Source organism: Eleutherodactylus coqui, chromosome 7 (assembly GCF_035609145.1).
Source record: "Eleutherodactylus coqui strain aEleCoq1 chromosome 7, aEleCoq1.hap1, whole genome shotgun sequence".
NCBI classification, from domain to species: Eukaryota; Metazoa; Chordata; class Amphibia; order Anura; family Eleutherodactylidae; genus Eleutherodactylus; species Eleutherodactylus coqui.
In genome coordinates this window covers 65350162-65370694 of record NC_089843.1, presented here as the reverse complement: position 1 = coordinate 65370694, position 20533 = coordinate 65350162, and the positions used below count along the sequence as shown (strand labels likewise).

Below are 20533 nucleotides of genomic sequence, written 5' to 3'. Positions count from 1 at the left end.
ATTAGAGCAATAATCGTTGCGTGTAAACGCTGCCATTGTTCACTCTTCGGCTGAACGATGATTTTAAGGTGAGCTTAAAATCCATCATTTAGCCGGAGAGAGATAACAGGGACCGCACACTGTGTTCTCAGTGGGTGCTGGAGATTACATTGTATTCTGCCAGCAGCCCCTGTGAGAACAATGGAGTTGTGTGCAGAGCTCAGACCACATGCTGGGCTCTGCAAACAGCTCTCAGGGGTCCTTTCACACGAAAATAAAACTGATAACGTGTTAATGGACATTAGTGTCCATTAATACTTTATGCAAAACAATCGCTAAAACTGGCAATCTTTCAATCATTTGAAAGATTGTCTTTGCGTGTAAATGGGCCTTAAGACTTGCACAAGCTCAAGTGTGAGAGGGCCTATGGTTTGAGCTCGGAGTCTCTCCTTTTCTCCTGAGGCACTTGTAATCCAATTTAGGGTCTGGTAAACAATTCAGGCTTTTATGCGGTGTGTGCTAAGTGTAGTTATTTTAGAGACACTATAGTGCCTCTATTCACATACTTAGGCAGGGGTGACTGCAATGACATATGTTCTGTTCTAGTCAATGGTGTTCAGGTGAGTGCCAAGTATGGAAATACGTCCTATCGGTAGCCGTAGCATGGAGGCTCTGAGGATAGGTCATATAGAGTCCAGGAGCTGACATGGATGATAAACAGCTTTAATTAATAATGCATAAATACATAAAAGTAAAAGAAAGTAAGTCTTGAAGTTTTTTCCCACTTGTCGGGTAATTTGAATTCAATGTCTCTACCAGTTTATGGGGTGATTTACTCCAGTTAACAAGATCAATCACTGTGCTTACCTTGTCTCACCAATATTGTCTGGCAGATGGGAGGGGAGCGAGGAGGCACTTGTCTCTCTAGAGTTTGCCAAATCCTTTCTTTTAGATGAGGAATTTGTGTCAGTAGGGCTGTTACTATGCACCGCAGCCTCATACATAAAGTATCCCTGCTCCTCACACTACAGCATGGGAGAAGATCGTGATCCCTTGCTGCAGCTGTCACAGCTGCAGCAGGGGATTCCTTTAGCCGCGCAGGGATGTGAGGCTGTCACATACAGGGTTTTAACCTTGCACTCAAAGGGGCCAGAAGCAGCAGCGCCGGCCCACTGAAAGCATAGGGAGAAGATCGTGATCTTCTGCCGCTGCTGTGACAGCAGCGGCAGGGGATTCCTTCCTTTAACCCCCAGCGGGGAGTCCCCTCATCGCTGAACACCCCAACGCTGCTGTCACAGTATTCAATAATGAGGGGACTCCTTGCGAGGATGAGGGAATCCCCTGCCACTGCTGTCACAGCAGCAACAGGAGATCGCAATATTATCCCTTTGTTTTCAATGGGGCCGGCGTTGCTGCCACCGATCCTATTGAGAACCAGGGTAAGCCCCTGGATGTGACAGCCTCACATCCCTGCGGGGCTGAAGGAATCCCCTGCTGCAGCTGTGACAGTCGCAGGAGGGGATTCCGATCTTCTCCCATTGCTTTCAAGGGACGAGGGGAGAGACCTGTCAGGTCTCTACGGTGAGCCTATCTCATAGATAGGCTCACCATGGAGAATCGCAGCATGCCGCAATTTGAATCCTGCGAACGGAGAATCACTATGATTCTCCGCTCATGGACGTTGGGGCTGCGCTTTCCATAGCAACGCTATGGAAAGCGTTCACTGTGTTACCCGTGGATAACGCAGTGAGCAATCACCTGTGGACAGGAGCCTATAGGAGGGTGTGCGCATGTCTTTGGCCATATGGTTTATATCGGGTATATGTCAAATTGGAAACATTTGTACATAGTAATTTACATTAAATAAACCTAATAAAGCACAAAATAATGAATGCATTACTATACACCCCCTACATTATACATGTTGACACTCATTGTCAAAAACAATCCATCCCTTAAAAGGAGTTGTCAGAATCAAATGAAACTTTCTCTGTGTGATTGTAATGTTGATATAAGTAAGTGATTACAGTATCAGAGCGAAAGGGGAATCTATTGCAGAAAACTGAACACTTGACAAGGTACCCTGTTGTACCACCTACCAGCTTGGATACAAGATGTGATACGGGCAGGCATGGAGGCTCTAGTACCCTGTTGTACCGCCTCTAGCTTGGATACAAGATGTGATACGGGCGGGCATGGAGGCTCTAGTACCCTGTTGTACCGCCTCTAATTTGTATACAAGATGTGATATGGGCAGGCATGGAGGCTCTAGTACCCTGTTGTACCGCCTCTAGCTTGGATACAAGATGTGATACGGGGGGCATGGAGGCTCTAGTACCCTGTTGTACCACCTCTAGCTTGGATACAAGATGTGATACAGGCAGGTATAGAGGCTCTAGTACCCTGTTGTATCGCCTCTAGCTTGGATACAACATGTGATACAGGCAGGCATGGAGGCTCTAGTACCCTGTTATACTCTAGTTTAGGTGCAAGATGTGATATGGACATGCATGGAGGCTCTAGTACCCTGTTGTACCACCTCTAATTTGGATATAAGATGTGATACAGGTAGGCACGGAGGCTCTAGTACCCTGTTGTACCAGCTCTAGCTTGGATACAAGATGTGATACGGGGGGCATGGAGGCTCTAGTACCCTGTTGTACCTCCTCTAGCTTGGATACAAGATGTGATATGGGCGTGAGGAGAGGAGAGAGAAGAAAGAAAAGAAATTCTTCTTATTCTCCAGAAAGAGAAGGAAGAAGAAGAAGAGAAAAAAAGCGCAGTATTCTTAGGCCTCGCTCACACAGACGTTTTTGTACAGCGTTAGTACTGCTTTTTCAGCGCAGCACTAACCGCTGTACAACGCTCATATTTATTTCAATGGGGATGTTGACACAAGCGTAGAAACGCAGTGTCTTTAACGCTGCACTTTGACAGTGATGCATGTTCTATCTTTAGTCGTTTTCAGCTGTGCGTCGGCCAATGAAATGAAATGCAGTTTCTGCGCTGCTGAAGATGCGCCACAACTTGGTACTACATTTTTGCAGACCTAAATGCCACAGCTACACTACCTGAGGAAAAAATATCCATACTCACCTAGCAACTGCCGCGGGGTACCTGCTGGTGTTCTTTGTAGTTGCGGGCCAGCTGCCTCCCAGTGAGAAATTGCTCTGATTGGATGTCCTGCAGATCCACGGGAAAACAGGAGTTAAAAAAAAAGTACTGAGTATGCGCGCCCGCGCCGAGCGCATGTGCAGCGCAGAAGAAAGAAGATCTGGCCATGGGTGGAGAAGACCCGCACCAGCTCAAGACAGGTAAGAAAATATTCTTTAGGCCTCATGGCTGCGGGCATGGGTGAAAACCAATGTGTGATTCCACACTTGGAAACTCTGTATGCCTGTGGACATGACGCCTAACTCCTTCTGCTGCATCGTATCCTGAATCTGCATCATGATACCACCTACCCACAACACAGAACACATGCTTTGTTCCATGACCTCTTTCCCGAATTCTCTCACCTCTGTTGGTGCTGTGACTGGATGAGAATCTAGAAAAACTGCTCCACACTGGTTAGCTGTTCATTTTCTCTACAACAAGGTTTGGCAGGCTAATCTTCAGTGGTCCCCAGAAATGAATTTACTCTCTATCATCGCAAGGTATCTCTATTCCTTGCAACAGGGTTTGTTATGTTTCTTCCTCTCAGCAGCCCAATTAGTTATTCCGCACCATTGGAAAACTTCCCAAATTCCCAGCTTACAGGAGTGCTTTGACACATTTTCCGAAATGTATTTCGTGGAGGAGGTTTGATCTCCAGCCTACCATCTGGGCTGGAGACTTTGTTACGTCCTCTTTTTGCTATTTTTTATCTATGGGTCTATGGGGTTAGGGCCTAGCAATACTTTCACAAGCTATATGCATTATCTTTATCTGATAAAGCTAGGCAAAATCTCAGTTTTGACAGCCAAACAGGACAGATCAGCATAGGTACCATGCTTTCTGGAACTGGTCATTCCAGACAGAAAGCCCCATGCTATTATTTAGGGGTTTTCGAATCTGACGCCCCTCTTGACCTATGAGTCAAATTTTGTTGTTTTTTGTTTTTTTCGTCTTTCACGTTGGTCTTTGATTAGCATTTTTAAACATTATTGTTAATAAAGGTTATGTTTTAAGGGGTCCTACCCAGCTTAAACATTATTATTCCCTTCTGGGACCTCCTCTGCCCCAGTGATTCTATTTCATGGAGTAGGTCATTTCTGAGGATCAGGATAGATGCATCACACTTTTACAGCTTGGGAACCCCTGGAAAATGTTCAAAGATACCCAGGAATGCTCTACCTGGCTACATAGTCTGTAATGCTGTGTTGTGGCCCCACCACCCTCCAGTCCCCGTCCCTGACCCTATTTCCCTCCGCCTCCCTTTTTATTCTACATTTTTAGTTTTTGGATTTAATGTATTGCTGATGTTTTTTGTATATGTTGATATATGTGCTCTTGTGCATGCTACTTTCTCATTCCGTGACTTTGTGAATGCCAGGTCCTACCTGTGGGTATTCAATAAAAGTGATTAACCATATATATATGCAACTCTTTTCTTTTAAAAAAAGAATATTAACATAAAACATTAACATATAGGAACAGCAGCTGGCGAGTGATTCTCTAACATTTCCTACAATTGATTCCACCCACTCGGCATGCAGGGACCTGTAGAATTAGTTTTGCTGCTTAAATTCCAAGGCTTAAAATTGTGTAAAATAAAGAAAAATTGCATACTTTTTTGCATCAGACCTCCCCGACCAGCACTGGAGCCCTTGTGCCTTCCTCTTGGAACACAGAAGTAGCAGGCTCGTGGTCATATGTCATTCATTGTGCATGTGACTGTTCAGCCAATCACAAGCTTCGGCATTTATTTTTCCATTACTGCTGAAGCCTGTAATTAGTTGAGTGGTCAATGTACAACACATGTTCTAAGTGCTGAGCAACAAGCCTCTGAAGTAGGTGGGTATTGTGTTCTTTATTTTCCACAATTTAAGCCTGGGAACTTTTCTTTCATTCCAAGAAAACTCTTTAAAGACTATAGAAACCTTTGTCCGTGAAAATACACACATATCTTCCAATAAAGAAAAAATGATGCACTTATCTGTTTTTGGCATTGCGTTTTCCTTCTTATGCATTTAGAAGGCCTCATATTGGTTTGCAGGCTCTCCTACATTCAAGTTTCTGGCTGGTGGATGTTCCCAGCACTGATCAGCTGGTCATTTTCTCCTGAACATGCAGAGGATCAGCTTCCGTCAGCTGTGTAGCATAAACCCACCCACTCAAAAAACAGTGCAAAGGTGTACATAGCCTTTATGTGTTAGCTATGTTTTAGCCTCTGATATACAGAACTTGTTTGCCTAACATGGTGGCCTGTACACCAGAATAGATCAAAATAGAAGTGCGATGAACATGGAGCCTCATGTGACTGCATTCCAACTGTCTTGAGTTTGGTGGAGTAAGGCCTCATGCCCACGGGTGGATTTTTGCTGCGGAAATCAGAGCAGGATCTGCCTCCAGATTCCGCAGCAATAACCCTCCATAGCATGCTATGGTAAAATGATTCTTCATGTACACGAGAGGAAACCTATTGCGGTTTCAGCTTGCGGACGAAAAATTTCAGCATGCTCCATTTTACTGTAGTTCCAGTGTGGACGGCTTCCATTGAAGTCAATGAAATCTGTCCAGCTCACGGCCCGCCCATAATTGACATTATGGATGGGCCGCAGGAGTTTAAAAAAAAGACATCTATACTGCGCATGTCCGACGGCGAGCCGTGCGGACCATGTGCAGTACAGAAAAAGAAGAAGAAAAGCAGGTATGCATGGATGCCACCATGGGCTTCCGCATGCAGATTCCGACCCACCTGTGGGCATGAGGCCTAAAAAGGTGATGGTCACATAGTTGGAGATGTAAATGTGTAGGTGAGTTCAGTCTCATCTGGAGAAAGGGATGTTTTAGCAGAAAAATATTGAGGCCTGATTATGTGGTCAGTTAAAGGGTGCGAGTCATAACGGGCATATAAGGGGAGGTAAGGTAGAGGAAAGAGTTTACTCAGAAGGTGTACTTTTAAGTAGTTGTAAAGCTGGATCTCGACCTCGTACATTAGTAAGGGTGGGTTGGTTTGGTTGACCACAGTGAACGGGCCACAAGTTCAACGGCAGAATGACCTCAATAATAGAAAGATTTTAGCCCAGGTACACGCACATTTTACCATGACGGCTCATGTTTGCACATCTATGGCTTGGGGACGGCAATATGTGTGTCAGGGTTGCCTCAGTTTGCAAAGTGCGTTGTAGCGATTTCTCGGATCCTCTTCTAACAGTCCTTCTGTTCATGATATGAAATGCTTAAAGGGGTTTCCAGGCAGCGCCCACAATCACAGCCGGGACACACCGGGGTTGGAGCGGAAGCCGTTGTTCCGACCCCTGTGTAGTGGCCGGCGCTCGTAATTGCAGATGCAACTCATTGAAAACAATGTGCATTTTCCGATTTGTTATCCATCTTATATAAACCCTTATGCCCCCGTCACATGCAGCGCACGTTTCTATTGCTGAAGAGTTAACTTCAGAATGTACCAAACACGACACATTTCTACTTAAACCACATTTCTATGTTTTTCTTGGTTCACAGGAAGCACCTGCCAGAAGAGCGACGAGATGCTCAGTCACAAGAACTTCAAAAATCGAATCTTATCTCCCTCACATCTTGAAGATGCTTCACATGCTCAAGAATATGGAGATAATTGGAAAACTCACGTATTTACGTCTATGCATGCATATTATTTGAGGGCTTGTGGATTTCTTCGACATCACTTTGAGTTGCTTATAAGTTAGCTTTTCATATTTCGAAGGTCATTGTTTAGTTATTTCATTTACCCGCCACCGTACCTGATGCGGTAACTGTATTTTACAAGTTACATCAATTATTGGAGCTTTAAAAAAATGTGTATGTTTTTACTCTTTAGCAAATTTTTACTTAATAAAAATAACAAAAAAAATGTATTTTTTTATTTTGTGTTTTTTTTGTATATTAACAGTACCTTTATTTATTTTGAACATTTTTAGGCCTTTTAGGTAACTTCCACTTTTTAAATACTTACTTTAAAACTATAATGTAGACTGATATATCTACAGTCTGTGCATTATTGTCTCTACACTACCAGGCATTATAACTGATGGCGAGGAGGCCTTTATAAGGGGCTTTTTACAAGGGCAGATTTTTTGTGCTAATCACCAATTTAGTTTATGCCACCCAACTACTGGAGTCATATTGTAGCAAATTTTGCAACTTTTTAAAAAGCCAAAGTCATAAATGTCTCTAAAATCCTCACACCGCTCCAACAACACCCCCCCCCCCTCTTTTCTGTCGAAGAGGCAGACATCAGTAGTAAATCTGTCTAAATTGATTTGCATCCAAAAAGGAGCAATGTACCCCAGAATTGTACCCCAACACCAATAATAACTGTACCCCATTACTTATACAGCACTTAGCAATGTGTGCTGTATAAGTACTATATACATGCTATATACAGTGTTATTTGCAGCCAGAGCCACAAGATCCTGTGATAACTTGCAGAATCTCACAACTCTGCGTCTTTATGCCGCAGGAGATTATGCAAGGAGTCAGGATATTTGCATGATTCATGTAAGCCCCTTTTTTATATGTTTATTTGAACATCTGAATTACTTATATTTGCAGGTTTTATTCTCTTCATGGGGGCAAATATTTTTTTTTAATACAACCTATACCCATATCCAGATGATGGGTCCTCTTTAACCCTTTTCCCTCGGAAGTTATTTATTATTATTGTTCCTTGTCATTTTTTCGCCTCTGCCTTCCAAGAGCGATAACTTTATTTTCTAATCGACTTGGCCATTTAGGGCTAGACCTTTTGCGGATCGAGTCATTTCTTAATGGTACAAGAATATTGTATGGTATAAATTATTGAAAAACATTAAAAACATGTTAAAGTGGGGTTCATTGAAAAAATAATTGTGCCATTGTATTTTGGGTTTTGTTTTTCCTCTGTCCATTATATAGTAAAAATGACATGTTTACTGCATTATGTGTGTTAGTAGAATTACATCGATGCCATATTTATAAAGTTTTTCATGTTTTACTAGTTTTAAAAAATGTTTTAAAAAGGTAATAGCTGTTGTTCACCAATTTACATTTTTCTATGTAGCTCTGTGAGGACTTGCATTTTTGTAGGGTGAGCCATAATTTTATTGGTACAATTTTAGGGTACATTCGATAGTTTGATCACTTTTTGATTAATAAATTTTTTTTTTTTAGTCCATAGTGACTAAAAACTGCAATTTGTTGCAGTGTAATTTTGTTGATGAAGTTTACTCTGCCGGAAAAAGAAATATCATATTTTAATAGATCCAACTTTTACGGACCTAGCATTACCAATAATGTTTATTTTTTATTGTTTGGATTTCCTATGGCAAAAAATGAGAACAGGGGGTTTGAACTTTGATATTTTTTAGATTTTTAGAAGCTACTGTACTATTTATTGTACACATGACCACTTGGCCAATAGCTGGTTTCAGTGGTGATACTGCCACGAACATCACATGATCACTGACGCCAGTGATTGTCTCAGTGGTTACATGTACAATGGATAACACAGGATCGCTGCAGCAGCTTCTGTGGCTATTCCATTTTTCGGGGCATGGTGGCTGCTCTGTATGGGGAGCCACTTAGGAAGCAAGTATGGATTATTTTTTATTTTCCACTATTCCCTTTCCTTACAATTTTTTAGTGCTGGAAAACCACTTTACCGTTAGCCTATTAAGCCATTCCAGTCTTTTTTGGCAGTTAGATGGTAAGAAGGTGCAAAAAGGGCTAGAGTCCTGGCACACACTACAGAATGGGAGGACAGCTCGGAAATAGTGGAAAAAGCTTTATTTTAGCCAGCATATGACGGGTTTCGAGGTAAACAACCTATTTTTCAAACCGCTGGACTATAAGGTGCATTACAACAAGTGTGAATGATAAAACGCAATAAAGCAATAATAGTAATTAGAGATGAGCGAGCGTACTCGGAAAAGCACTACTCGCTCGAGTAATTTGCTTTATCCGAGTATCGCTGTGCTCGTCCCTGAAGATTCGGGTGCCGGCACGGAGCGGGGAGCTGCAGGGGAGAGCGGGGAGGAACGGAGGGGAGATCTTTCTCTCCCTCTCTCCCGCCCGCTCTCCCCTGCTCCCCGCTGCGACTCACCTGTCAGCCGCAGTGGCACCCGAATCTTCAGACCCGAGCACAGCGATACTCGGATAAAGCACATTACTCGAGCGAGTAGTGCTTTTCCGAGTACGCTCGCTCATCTCTAATAGTAATACAACACGACAGGGTGATTGGAAAAAGCATAAAAATAGAAAAGCACAATCATCATAAGCAGCATCAAATTGCAGTTTCATTTTAATAGCGGAGGAACACGTCGTCAACATATATTGCATATATCTCATGTAATCACATGAACCAAAATATATATATATATGCACAAAAAAAATTGTGATATCAAATAAATGTCTTTAAAAACTAATGTTCCATTGAATCTAAAAGCGTTTTGACACTGCAAGAGTAAATTCCGTAAATGATATTATATCGTATGTTAGTGTCTTATTATGGGCTGTCATTCCTTCTAGGTGGATTATAAATGCATCTTTACAATTACTCTATGAACTGTTGGAAATAACAGGAAAAAAAAACATTTTTAATTTTAATTTATTTAAAAATCAAATATTCCAAGAGCCCATAGAGGTTTTATAGCACTGCGTATCATCATATAATAAATGTCATATGTCATGACACGCTTATATATACTCCCCATAATGAAGCCTGAGTTGTATTAAATGTCTCCAGTTTTCGGAACAGATGAGAGTATATGCCTTCTTATTACTTTTCATTCATAGCCTGCGGCAGAGACAACTAACATGTCTACGAATCAGTAGATCAGCAAGTGCATTTTTCTTGCATCCCCTTGAGCAGGAAACCCATCAAAGAAGCCGCTGATCATGTGACTACGGGGTCTGGGAGATGTGTGTGATTTGTAGGAGTGCAAGTAAGGTAGAACTTTCTAATTTCACTTGAATAAAATGTAGCGATGACGCTCTGGATAAGGCGTAGCTGTGCAGGTCACTTTATTTCATATCAAGTAGCTTGATCGTATGAAACAATACATAGGCCCCCTTCACGTGGGCGCATGTGTATTTGCACGCGCATGAGCATGATATTATTGCAGAAAGAACAAGGATTTTTTGTTTTAAAGCTCACATGGGTGTATTTACTGTATTTTTTGCGCCTGCAAGGCATGTTCATTTGCGCATGGCAAAGAAGACACACCAATTGATATGGCTATTAGGCTGGATTCAGACGACCGTATATCGGCTGGGTTTTCACGCCCAGCCGATATACGTCGTCTCTCTCTGCAGGGGGGGGGGAGGATGGAAGAGCCAGGAGCAGGAACTGTGATCCCGCACCCTCTCTGCCTTGTCTCCACCCCCCTGCACTATTTGCAATGGGGAGAGGCGGGATGGGGCGGGGCTAATTCTCGGAACTTAGCCCCATCCCCATTCCGCCTTCTCTCATTGCAAGTAGTGCAGAGGGGCAGAGAGGCGGTGGAGAGGAGGCAGAGAGGGGGCGGGAGCTCAGTTCCTGCTCCTGGATCTTCCATCCTCCCCCCCTGCAGATGAGGACACAGTATTTCGGCTCGGCGTGAATCCACCCTTAGTCTAATGAGTTCCAGGCGTGTTCTTTTTCCAGTGGAATTAGGCAGTGTATCACACATCTCCTTTCATATTGTACCCACCATTGACTTCTTTGGAGATCTTTGGAAAATAGAGCATGCACAGTTTTTTGCGTGATCAAAATACGCAGGGAAAATAATACGCATGTTTACAAACCCATTGAAATGAATGGGTTCTATTCTCTGCATAAATACTGATTTAGGCCTTAGTCACACGGGCGTAAATACGCGCGTATATACGCGCGTATATACGCGCGTAAAAAAACGCGTGACCATGTCCATTGCCACCAATATGTTCTATCCTCTGTAGGTGCGTTTTTACGCGCGTATATACGCGCGTAAAAACGCCCGTGGGTTTTTATGTGCGTATATACGTGCGTATTTACGCCCGTGTGACTAAGGCCTTAGCGTGTGCCTATGTTTATGCAATATGTGCCATTTATGTTATGTTAAATACTTTTTTAAACTGTTGGTGATTTCTTTTATGGTCTTACATTTCCCGCACATAGTGAATACTACATGCTAGAAAGATCAGGCAGGACCTATCTTCACACTTCTTTTTTTCAAACTTCTGTACTATGGCATGGAGTTTGAATGCCCTGAGAAAAAAAAGTCGTTCATGCGCAACTTCACACGTAGTTGTGCATACGCTTGTCTGAAACGGACTTTAATGCGTATTGTAGTTACTAAAAAAAATATTCAGCATGTCCTATTTTGGTGCGTATTATGCAACGGAATAGGCCATAGAAGTGAATGCGACAGCGTAAATATGCAGTGAATACGCATGAAATATTCACTGTAGATTTACCAAGAAATTAATAGTCTTTTTTGAGTCCTTTAACTTACTTAAATACACTGAATATTTACATGCGTAAAAATAATGCAGAACGGAAGAAAAACGCAGGGAATAGATATTTTTGGTCATGTAAGTACACAGCGAATTTACATTACGCAAACATAAGACCTTAGGCCTCCTTCACATGGGGACCTACATGCACAAAAAGGACGCGTTTATTTGAACCAATGGATTACTATGGGAGCTTTCAGATGAAGGAATTTTAGGCGCATTAAAAAAATAAATGTATTTAAAAAATAAAAAAAAAAAGTCGCACCTAAAATAATAGGACATGCGCAAGTGAAATCCTGCAACTGAAATTCCTAGCGGCGTGAAAAGATAGGACCTGACCAATCTTTGGTGCGCGAGGCGCAGCAGTGTCCGTAGACTTCTATGGAAGCTGGAAAAAAGGGAGGGGGAGGGAGTTTAGTTGTATCTAACACACAGAAAAGAAGACAAGTGTCTGTAGTTTAGACATTAGAAGTCATTAGGAGGATTTCTACCGACCGAGGGAATTCCAAACAGCAACATATTGTTTCCTGCAACACGCCGCCTCTGATCGCGTGAATGGGCAATTTCAGCACTAATTAACCTCGGGACTTGATTGCAGGAAATGGTTCAATCACACTATTTTTCACGCAGCCAGCCCCATTTTTCTTGCGCAGGTAACTTTTGTGTGAATGAGGCTAATTTAGCTGCATAAAGAATATGACCACCTGAAGCGTTGGTTTCCAAGGCATTCATTCAGATGACCTATTTTTAGCCACGTAAAAAGGTTGCGTCAGAAATTATAGGACATCAACGACCAAATACGGCATCCGATTTTATACACGGCCGAAAAAGATAGGTATTGCCCTATCCTCAGCCGAGATATACTGGCAGCTCCCATAGACTCCTATGGGAACTGAAGAAAAAAGGAGGAGGAGAACGTTTAGCTGTGTCCAGCTCTGTGAAGAGGTTACAGGTGCCTCTATATTTAGGCATTAGCAGTCATTCAGAGGATTTATGCCGCGGCTTTTTCCCCTCCACACGTTTTTCAGCCCTGAAGTGGCCAGCGTGAAAACACATCGCCCATGTAAAAGAGGCCGAGGCCTTATTCACACAAACATGTGTACGCAGTTATTTAGCCGCGTAAGAAAAAAAAAAAATCGCCCAAAAATCTCGACTACCCGAAGCTCTGGATTCCAATGTATTCATTCAGATGAATGGGTGTGTTTAAAAAAAATCGCACTGGGAAAGATAGCACATACGCGATCGTTTTCAGTCGGTGATTTTATATGCTGCGTCAAAAGATAAGTCTTGCCCTATCTTTTATTGAGATACGCAGGAAGCTCCCATAGGCTTCATTGTAAACTGGAAAAAGTGGAGGGAGAGGGAGTTACCCAGTGTACAACACTGGGAAAAGAACACAGCTGGCCCGATTTAAGCAGTATTCGTCATTCTGAACATTTCACAATCATCAATGGTTTTCCGCGCTTCTACGTTTTGTTTTTTTTACGAAACGCAGTAGCGGCCCGTGGGAATGGCTGAGAATACACGGCTGACGTTCCGTCATGTGAAGGAGACCTCAATGAGAAGAGAAAAATACTGCAAGACCTAGATATACAGACATGTGAAAAATACAAAAATATATATCAAAAAAATATTTTTAGCATAAAAACTTCATTTTAACAGGTCATTCATTTTCCATTCACACATTCCCTTTAACAGAGTCCTCAAAATACTGCTATGTAAAAACCCTTGAAACCGCCCTCTATGGGGCACATAAAGTGATCCTATGCATTCCCCGCAGCTGTGCACTCTGGAACGGATAGAGTTAAAAATTCCAGACTCTTTAAATAGAGCTCTTATTGGGCTCATTAATTCTCACTAAGATGATGCTTTAACTCTTTCCTTTCCAGAGCCCACAGCTTAGAGGGAAAAGTGCACAGAGCCCTCGCCACAGCATATGTACTGGTGGTGTAATGGTCGGTTGCCCATTGCCCATCTGCATGCCATACCATAACATAGTCTTGCATTCTATAAACAGCAATCCGGTTTCTGCCTGTATTGTAAGTAGTGTACAGACTCGCTTCTCTCATTTTCTTATTGCCTTAGCTCCAGCCTTTCACCAAATAGCTTTCAGGATCCCCCCTTCTACTTACCCCTCTGTTGGGCAGCTTACCCAATGAGAAGTAGAGGAATAAGATTCAGCAAACTTTTATTAATGTCATTCTTCATTCTCTTGGGTAAAGGCTTCCTGTCCAAAGTTATAAGACATCAGCGCATGAATGGAGGACTGAGCGACTGCCTTTAACCCTTTGTAGGCAGCTTGCATTCTTCAGATTGCCCTTTTCATAAGAAACATTTTCCATGAACTGTGAAAATGTAACAAGTGTTTCACCTACCAGAGAAGCCCCATAAGTGTACAGTAGTGAAAACTGCAGGTCTGCCGACTCCTACTCAGTCTATTTCTGTGTCCTTGACGAATACTCATTTTCTACATTAGTCACCAAGTACCTAAAGTATATCCTGCATGTAGGATGAAGCTGCTGCTCCGCTGACGTACAGAACATATATACAGAAGCTGCTGTTCACTTTCCCGTAACTCCATGTTACTGTAATGTGCAGTTTAGGAAGTGCTAAAAAAAAAAAAGTGAATTCTTGTTTATTTGTAAGTGACACAAAGGAATCCACAGAACACGGACAGTGACAGTGCCGTATGAAGGGAGTGATCCTGTTAAAAATCACATACGCTTTACTCATTTATAGGTCATATCATGTACAGTCCAAGGCACTAAACATCACTTCATATGGGCTTTGCCACTATTGGGGCTCACAGTCTAAATTCCCCTATTAGTATGTGTTTGGTGTGTGGCAGGAAACCCATACAAACAGAGGGAGAAGATACAAATTCCTTGTAGATGTTGTCCTTGGTCAGGCGTGAACCCAGGACCCTGGTGCTCCAAGCCAACATGCTGCCCACAAGCTTTATTGAAACCACTCCATAAGAAAATTCATTAATCTAATTGGCAGAAACAGCACAAAAAAGACCATATTGTATATACGATGACTGGTGTGGCTGGCCCTAGCTGTAGATGCTGGCTACCAGCTTGCAGTGAGGGCAACAAGCAGATAAAAGCTTAGTGCAATCTCCCCTTAGGTCCGCTCAGACAGATAATCTTCTTCTTCCATGCTACATGAATCACACTCCTTCTGGCTCTGTTTCTTCTCCTCTGATGTTCTAAGGTGTCACCGTCAGCCTGCTGAAGGCCCTGCAACACAATCTCTTAGTTATGCTACTGCATGTATGTACTGAGCTTGATTCTGGTGCTGTATGTATGTTATGAGCTTGGTTCTGGTGCTGTGTCTATGTTATGAACTTGGTTCTGGTGCTGTGTCTATGTTATGAACTTGGTTCTGGTGCTGTGTCTATGTTATGAGCTTGGTTCTGGTGCTCTATATATGTTATGAACTTGGTTCTGGTGCTGTGTCTATGTTATGAACTTGGTTCTGGTGCTATGTTTATGTTATGAGCTTGGTTCTGGTGTTGTATTTATGTTATGAGCTTGGTTCTGGTGTTGTATTTATGTTATGAGCTTGGTTCTGGTGTTGTATTTATGTTATGAGCTTGGTTTTGAAACTGCACTTATGTTATTGGTCTTGGTTCTAGTATTGTATCTGTGTACTATGTTTGGTTCTGGTGCTGTATTTATGTTATTATGACCTTGGTTCTGTTACAATATTGATTCACTGAGCTGTTCTAGTTGTGGGTATGCTGTGTCTATGTTATGAACTTGGTTCTGGTGCTATATTTATCTTATGAACTTGGTTCTGGTGTTCTATTTATGTTATGAACTTGGTTCTGGTGCTGTGTCTATGTTATGAACTTGGTTCTGGTGCTATATTTATCTTATGAACTTGGTTCTGGTGTTCTATTTATGTTATGAACTTGGTTCTGGTGCTGTGTTTAGGTTATGAGCTTGGTTTTGATACTGCCCTTATGGTATTGATCTTGGTTCTAGTATTGTATCTCTGTACTAAGTTTGGTTCTGGTGCTGTATTTATGTTATTATGACCTTGGTTCTGTTACAATATTGATTCACTAAGCTGTTCTGGTTATGGGTATGCTGCTATCTTAGTGCTTTCTGCCCAAACAAAATATGTGCAGCCTGCCTAACAGTGCAATCTATGTATTTTATGTCTTATGACAAGGAAGCGCCAAAAACATTCCGCACAGAATGCTATCTAACTTTGAGACTGGCCTCACAACCGGATTCTAATAGCGGATTTAGCGAGCGTGTGATCCGCGGTAATACGCAGATCAATCAAATGCATTAAATTAAACAAACAAAATTTAAAAAGAAGAAAACGTTCCAGCGCTCTAGGGGTTATATAGATAACATATATTCAAAAAGGTGGCATGTGAAGACAGGCAATCACAGTTACATTTTGGAGGGGTTCCAGGATCAAGAAACTCCCTAAATCCTAGATACGCTTTTGAATTTCTCACTGGAAGGACTAAACTCTGATTTAACACTACTTTATTGCTAGTGATTACATACAAGAATACAAATTGTGCCGCATGAAGGACATTCCTTCTTTATCAAGCACAGAAGGAGAGAAAGGAACACAATTTATAGGATACAATGTCTGCTGTATAATAGAGGTAGGAGGGTGGCTATAATCTCCTGCCAAAATGCTCAATTGGGTGTGCAATTGCCTGCCAATTTGGCCATCGGTAGATGCCAACAATAATAACGCTCAATTACATCGCCAGCACCCATAAACACTTGCGCTCCACTGACCAGAAATTTGAAAGGGCGGTCAAATTCTCCCGCCAAAGCGACTCGTGGTTTTCCACCATTTCTGCATCCGCTGACACTAGAAATGATTGACAGATCAATTATATTATGCTGCCCAGAGAAAAGTTTTTGGACATATAGTGCAGTGTGAGGTTTAACCCCTAGAGTGGCGGGTTTCCTACCACCCTGTCGTGCCCACCAGGGCAGGTTTTTAAAAACGGTCAAATCATTGAATTTCAACTAATTTTGCAGTTGCGTCTCAAGAGCCATAACTTTTTCATTTTTCCATTGACATGGCCATATAAGGGCTTGTTTTTTGCGGGACAAGTTGTGATTTTTTTAAACAGGGGGGAGGAAAAAAAGAAATGGGGAAAAATGAAAAAAAGGGGCCATGTCATTAAGGGGTTAAATAATGTATTAACTTCCTTCTCTGGGTCATTACGATGCACACGGATACCACATGTGTGATTGTATTTTTGATTTTTTACAAAGTAAAGGGAGACAAGTGTTTTTATTATTTTTTTATAATTTTGTAACATTTTTTTTTTTTTTGTCCCTTTAGGGGACTTCCACAGGGACCCATCAGGACCCCTGATCACATTCCGGGGGTCCGATGGTGACAGCCCTTTACATGCTGCAGTGACAGCCCTTTACATGCTGCAGTCACATAGACAGCCGCATGTAAAGGGTTAACACAGCAGAGATCGGAGGTTTTCTCTGATCTCTGCTGTAAGAGCAGGTACCTAGCTGTCCTCTGACAGCCAAGCACCAAGCTCTCCCTGCCACAGAGACCATCGGCTTGCTTCTGACAAGCCGATGGTCTCTATGGCAACCTGTAAACAAAGCAGGAGATTGCCGGCATATCGGCAATATCTTCTGCTGGTTTTTCAAAGCCCTTGCACTGCTCTGTGTGGGTCTGTGCAGGCAGAGCACACTGTCACAGCTTGTGGCATTGTGCTCTGCAGCTCCCATAGTGATACATAGCCCGGAAATCTTCCGGGCTATGTCGCTATGAGCAGTGGAGCTCGTCCCGGAAAATTTCCGGGCATGCCACTCAAGGGGTTAAGCCAAATTAGCAGATGATATATTTGAAAGAATAGGACTAAATTCAACATAGATGGAGAATACATAAAGGGAAAAGAGAGGCATGAATAGAAATAAACAGTAAAAAATAAATAAAATATGTTCTAATTACATTAGGTATGGGCTGCGGATATCCGTGGCGTCACTATGGACAGTGCAGGAAATAGAAACAAAAAAAAAGTTTACTGCACATGACCGTGTACTCATGTGTAGTACAATTACGTGGCTGTACGCAGGTATTCCGCTTACAGCCATGTGAGCCCAGGCTTTATGTCAGCACTGATGACCAGAATTACACAGCATACAATGGCTATACATTACATCATGCATAACAGGTCATCAGAACTACATGCATTATACAATGCCTAAACCTAATCGTGGGGTACTGAGGAAAACTATGGATTAGATACAGTATAGAGAATACAGAACTGAGTGACATGGGTTGAGTATCTGTATTGCTTATCAAGCCTCAAGTGTCTCGCGTACACCATGTGCCCCACTTAAACCTTCTACCTTTCATGGGTAGGGCTGGTATTTGGAATTTAGGAGCACAAATAAAGGAGTTGTTCAGGATCAGAAAAAACATGCCTGCTTTCTTTAAAAAAGAAAATGCGCCATTCTCCTGTGCCGGATGTATGTGATATTGTAGCTCTGCCCCATTCATTTCAGTGTAACTAAATAGCAATACCAGACACAACCCATGGACAGGTGTGAAGCTGCAAGAAAGCAGCCATGTTTTACTAATCCCGGACCACCCCCTCACGGTTAGTCCGAACTAAAACTAAGGCCTCCTGCACATGGGGGGGTTAGACCTGACATGTGGGATTCCCACAGCGGAGTTTGACCTGGTGCCCAGCCGGTGACCCCTGAGTACCTGTCCGATATGGGATATAATTATATACCATACTTTTCTGTGTATAAGACACATTTTGTTGCCCATTTTTGGGGGCTAAAAGTAAACCTGCGTCTTATACATGGGGGGCTGAGTGTGGAGGGGTCTAATACTCACCTACCGCCAGCATTTGGTCCTTGCAATGGCCTGCCGCGCTGCAGCAGAATGCCACGTCCTGAATGGCTGTAATTGGTTAATCCAGCGCCGGCTTTCATTGGCTGACATGGCGCTATATTAACCAATCAGAGCATTAGTTTGCTAGAGGTGAGGATTCAAGCCCCGCTTCCAGGAAGAAATGCTCTGTCAGCGTGGAGGATGCGTCAGCCTGCAGCAGCGACGGAGGCCCGCGCGAGGACCGTAACGCCAGCGGTAGGCGAGTATTCTTGTTTGTTTATTTACATGTAGCGTAGCTAGGACTTATTTTTGTTTAAATTCTTTTTTTTCTGAATTTTAGGTGGGACAGTAGGGGGTGCGTCTTATACATGGGGGCGTCTTATACATGGAAAAATATGGTATGCATTTATTACTGGTGCTGTGCCAAAATTCTGTCATAAATTGCACACTTTTAGACACATTTACTATTGATTACACATCTCACTCCACTTTTCAAAAGGGGTGGGGCTTGAATGGATTGTGTTTTTTACATAGATTTAACATTTATGACTAGAGATGAGCGAGTATACTCGCCAAAGGCAATTGCTCGAGTGAGCATTGCCTTTAGCGAGTATCTCCCCGCTCGAGACAGAAGGTTCGGGTGCCGGCGGTGGGCAGGGAGCTGCGGGGGAGAGCGGGGCGGAACGGAGGGGAGATCTCTCTCCCCCTCCCCCCCGCTGACTGCCGCTACTCACCGCTCCCCCGCGCCGGCACCGGAACCTTCCGTCTCGAGCGGACAGGTACTCGCTAAATCCTGTAGTAACTGGGTTGATTGCAAATGTCTCTGGACATATTTAAAGGCCATGTACACCTTTGTATTCTTTTTTTTTAATCAATGTGCTTTCAGAAATTAAGACTTTTTGTATTCAGTTATCATTAAAATTTTCTTTTATCGTTTTCCAAGGCACTGCAGACTGGATTGTGTAAAGCTATAGAGAAAAAAGACTGGTGGCTAGGTACACCTATCCAGAAAAGATAGTGGGACGGTAGGATATATTATCCAACTGCTCTTTTATTGAGTATAATAAAACCAGCATAGCATATGCATTTCGGGGTGAACCCCTTCTTGAGTTTTGCTGGGTGGGACATCACTTCTAGGACTTCAGGAATATGGATCCCAAAAGTGCTGGCGTAACCAGTGATGGAGCTGGGGACTCAACAAGAGAAGTGGAGGATGGCTATCTGTTCTGGAAAGTCACACCTATCCACCAGTCTTTTCACACAACTGTCGCTCCCACTATTGGTAGGTTCTCCTGGTTGGCAGCACCTCCATATCTCATTCAATTTTCACAGCCCAGTCTAAGGCTTTTTTGATTTTCAGACATCATCTGGGACCAAAACCTCCCATACCATTGAGTTTGCGCTACCGCTCTCCTTTCCTACTGCAAACTGGAGGACTGACATTTTAGCAAATTCTGTTAGTCACAGTAAACTGAATGCCTTCACATACCTCCCCTCCTGACGTAAAAAGGCATTCATTGCCTTTCCACTGAGCTATTATAGAGGGCTATATGGTAGAAGAGATCAGGAGGACAGAGAGCAGAGAAAGATACTATTACAGAAGGCTGTAATTCACTCTGGGTGAGGTTTCTGCTCTTATCAGCAGTGAGAGGAATGGGACCATCAGCTACTTAGAGAGAAGATGAGATAGCTGTGTAGTATTGGGAAAGGGGTGGTTATGCTACACAGCCTCTGAAAGAGGAGATAGGGAGCTGAGCTTGTGCATGTTCATGAGAGATACCAGCTGATCAGTGCTAGGAACACTCCAAGCCAGAAACTTGAATGTTGCAAACCACGTATGAGGATTTCTAAAAGCATGAGAAAGAAAACTCAATGCAAGAAATGAATGCATCATTTTTTCGTCAGTGACTTAGTAAGATATGTGTGCTTTGATTTTTCATGCACAAAGGTTTTCATAGCTTTTAAAGATACAAGAGCTTTATCAACAAAGTGCTCTACTATGTGGACACAACTGGGGTATGGGTGTCTCCTCCAGGTGCTGGATGTAGATCAGAGCAAT

At 42.7% G+C, this 20533-nt stretch overlaps 1 protein-coding gene across 1 annotated transcript in view; it reads left to right on the top strand.

Annotated features, from left to right (window-relative positions):
- Positions 1–3259: 3259 nt before the first annotated feature.
- Positions 3260–20533, top strand: part of CHRNA9 (cholinergic receptor nicotinic alpha 9 subunit) — a 31908-nt gene continuing 14634 nt past the window's right edge. Inside the window, exons 1-2 of the mRNA XM_066574786.1 lie at positions 3260–3293; positions 6646–6770. Of these exons, the coding sequence (XP_066430883.1) occupies positions 3260–3293; positions 6646–6770 (159 nt within the window). The remainder of the gene's footprint in view (positions 3294–6645; positions 6771–20533) is intronic.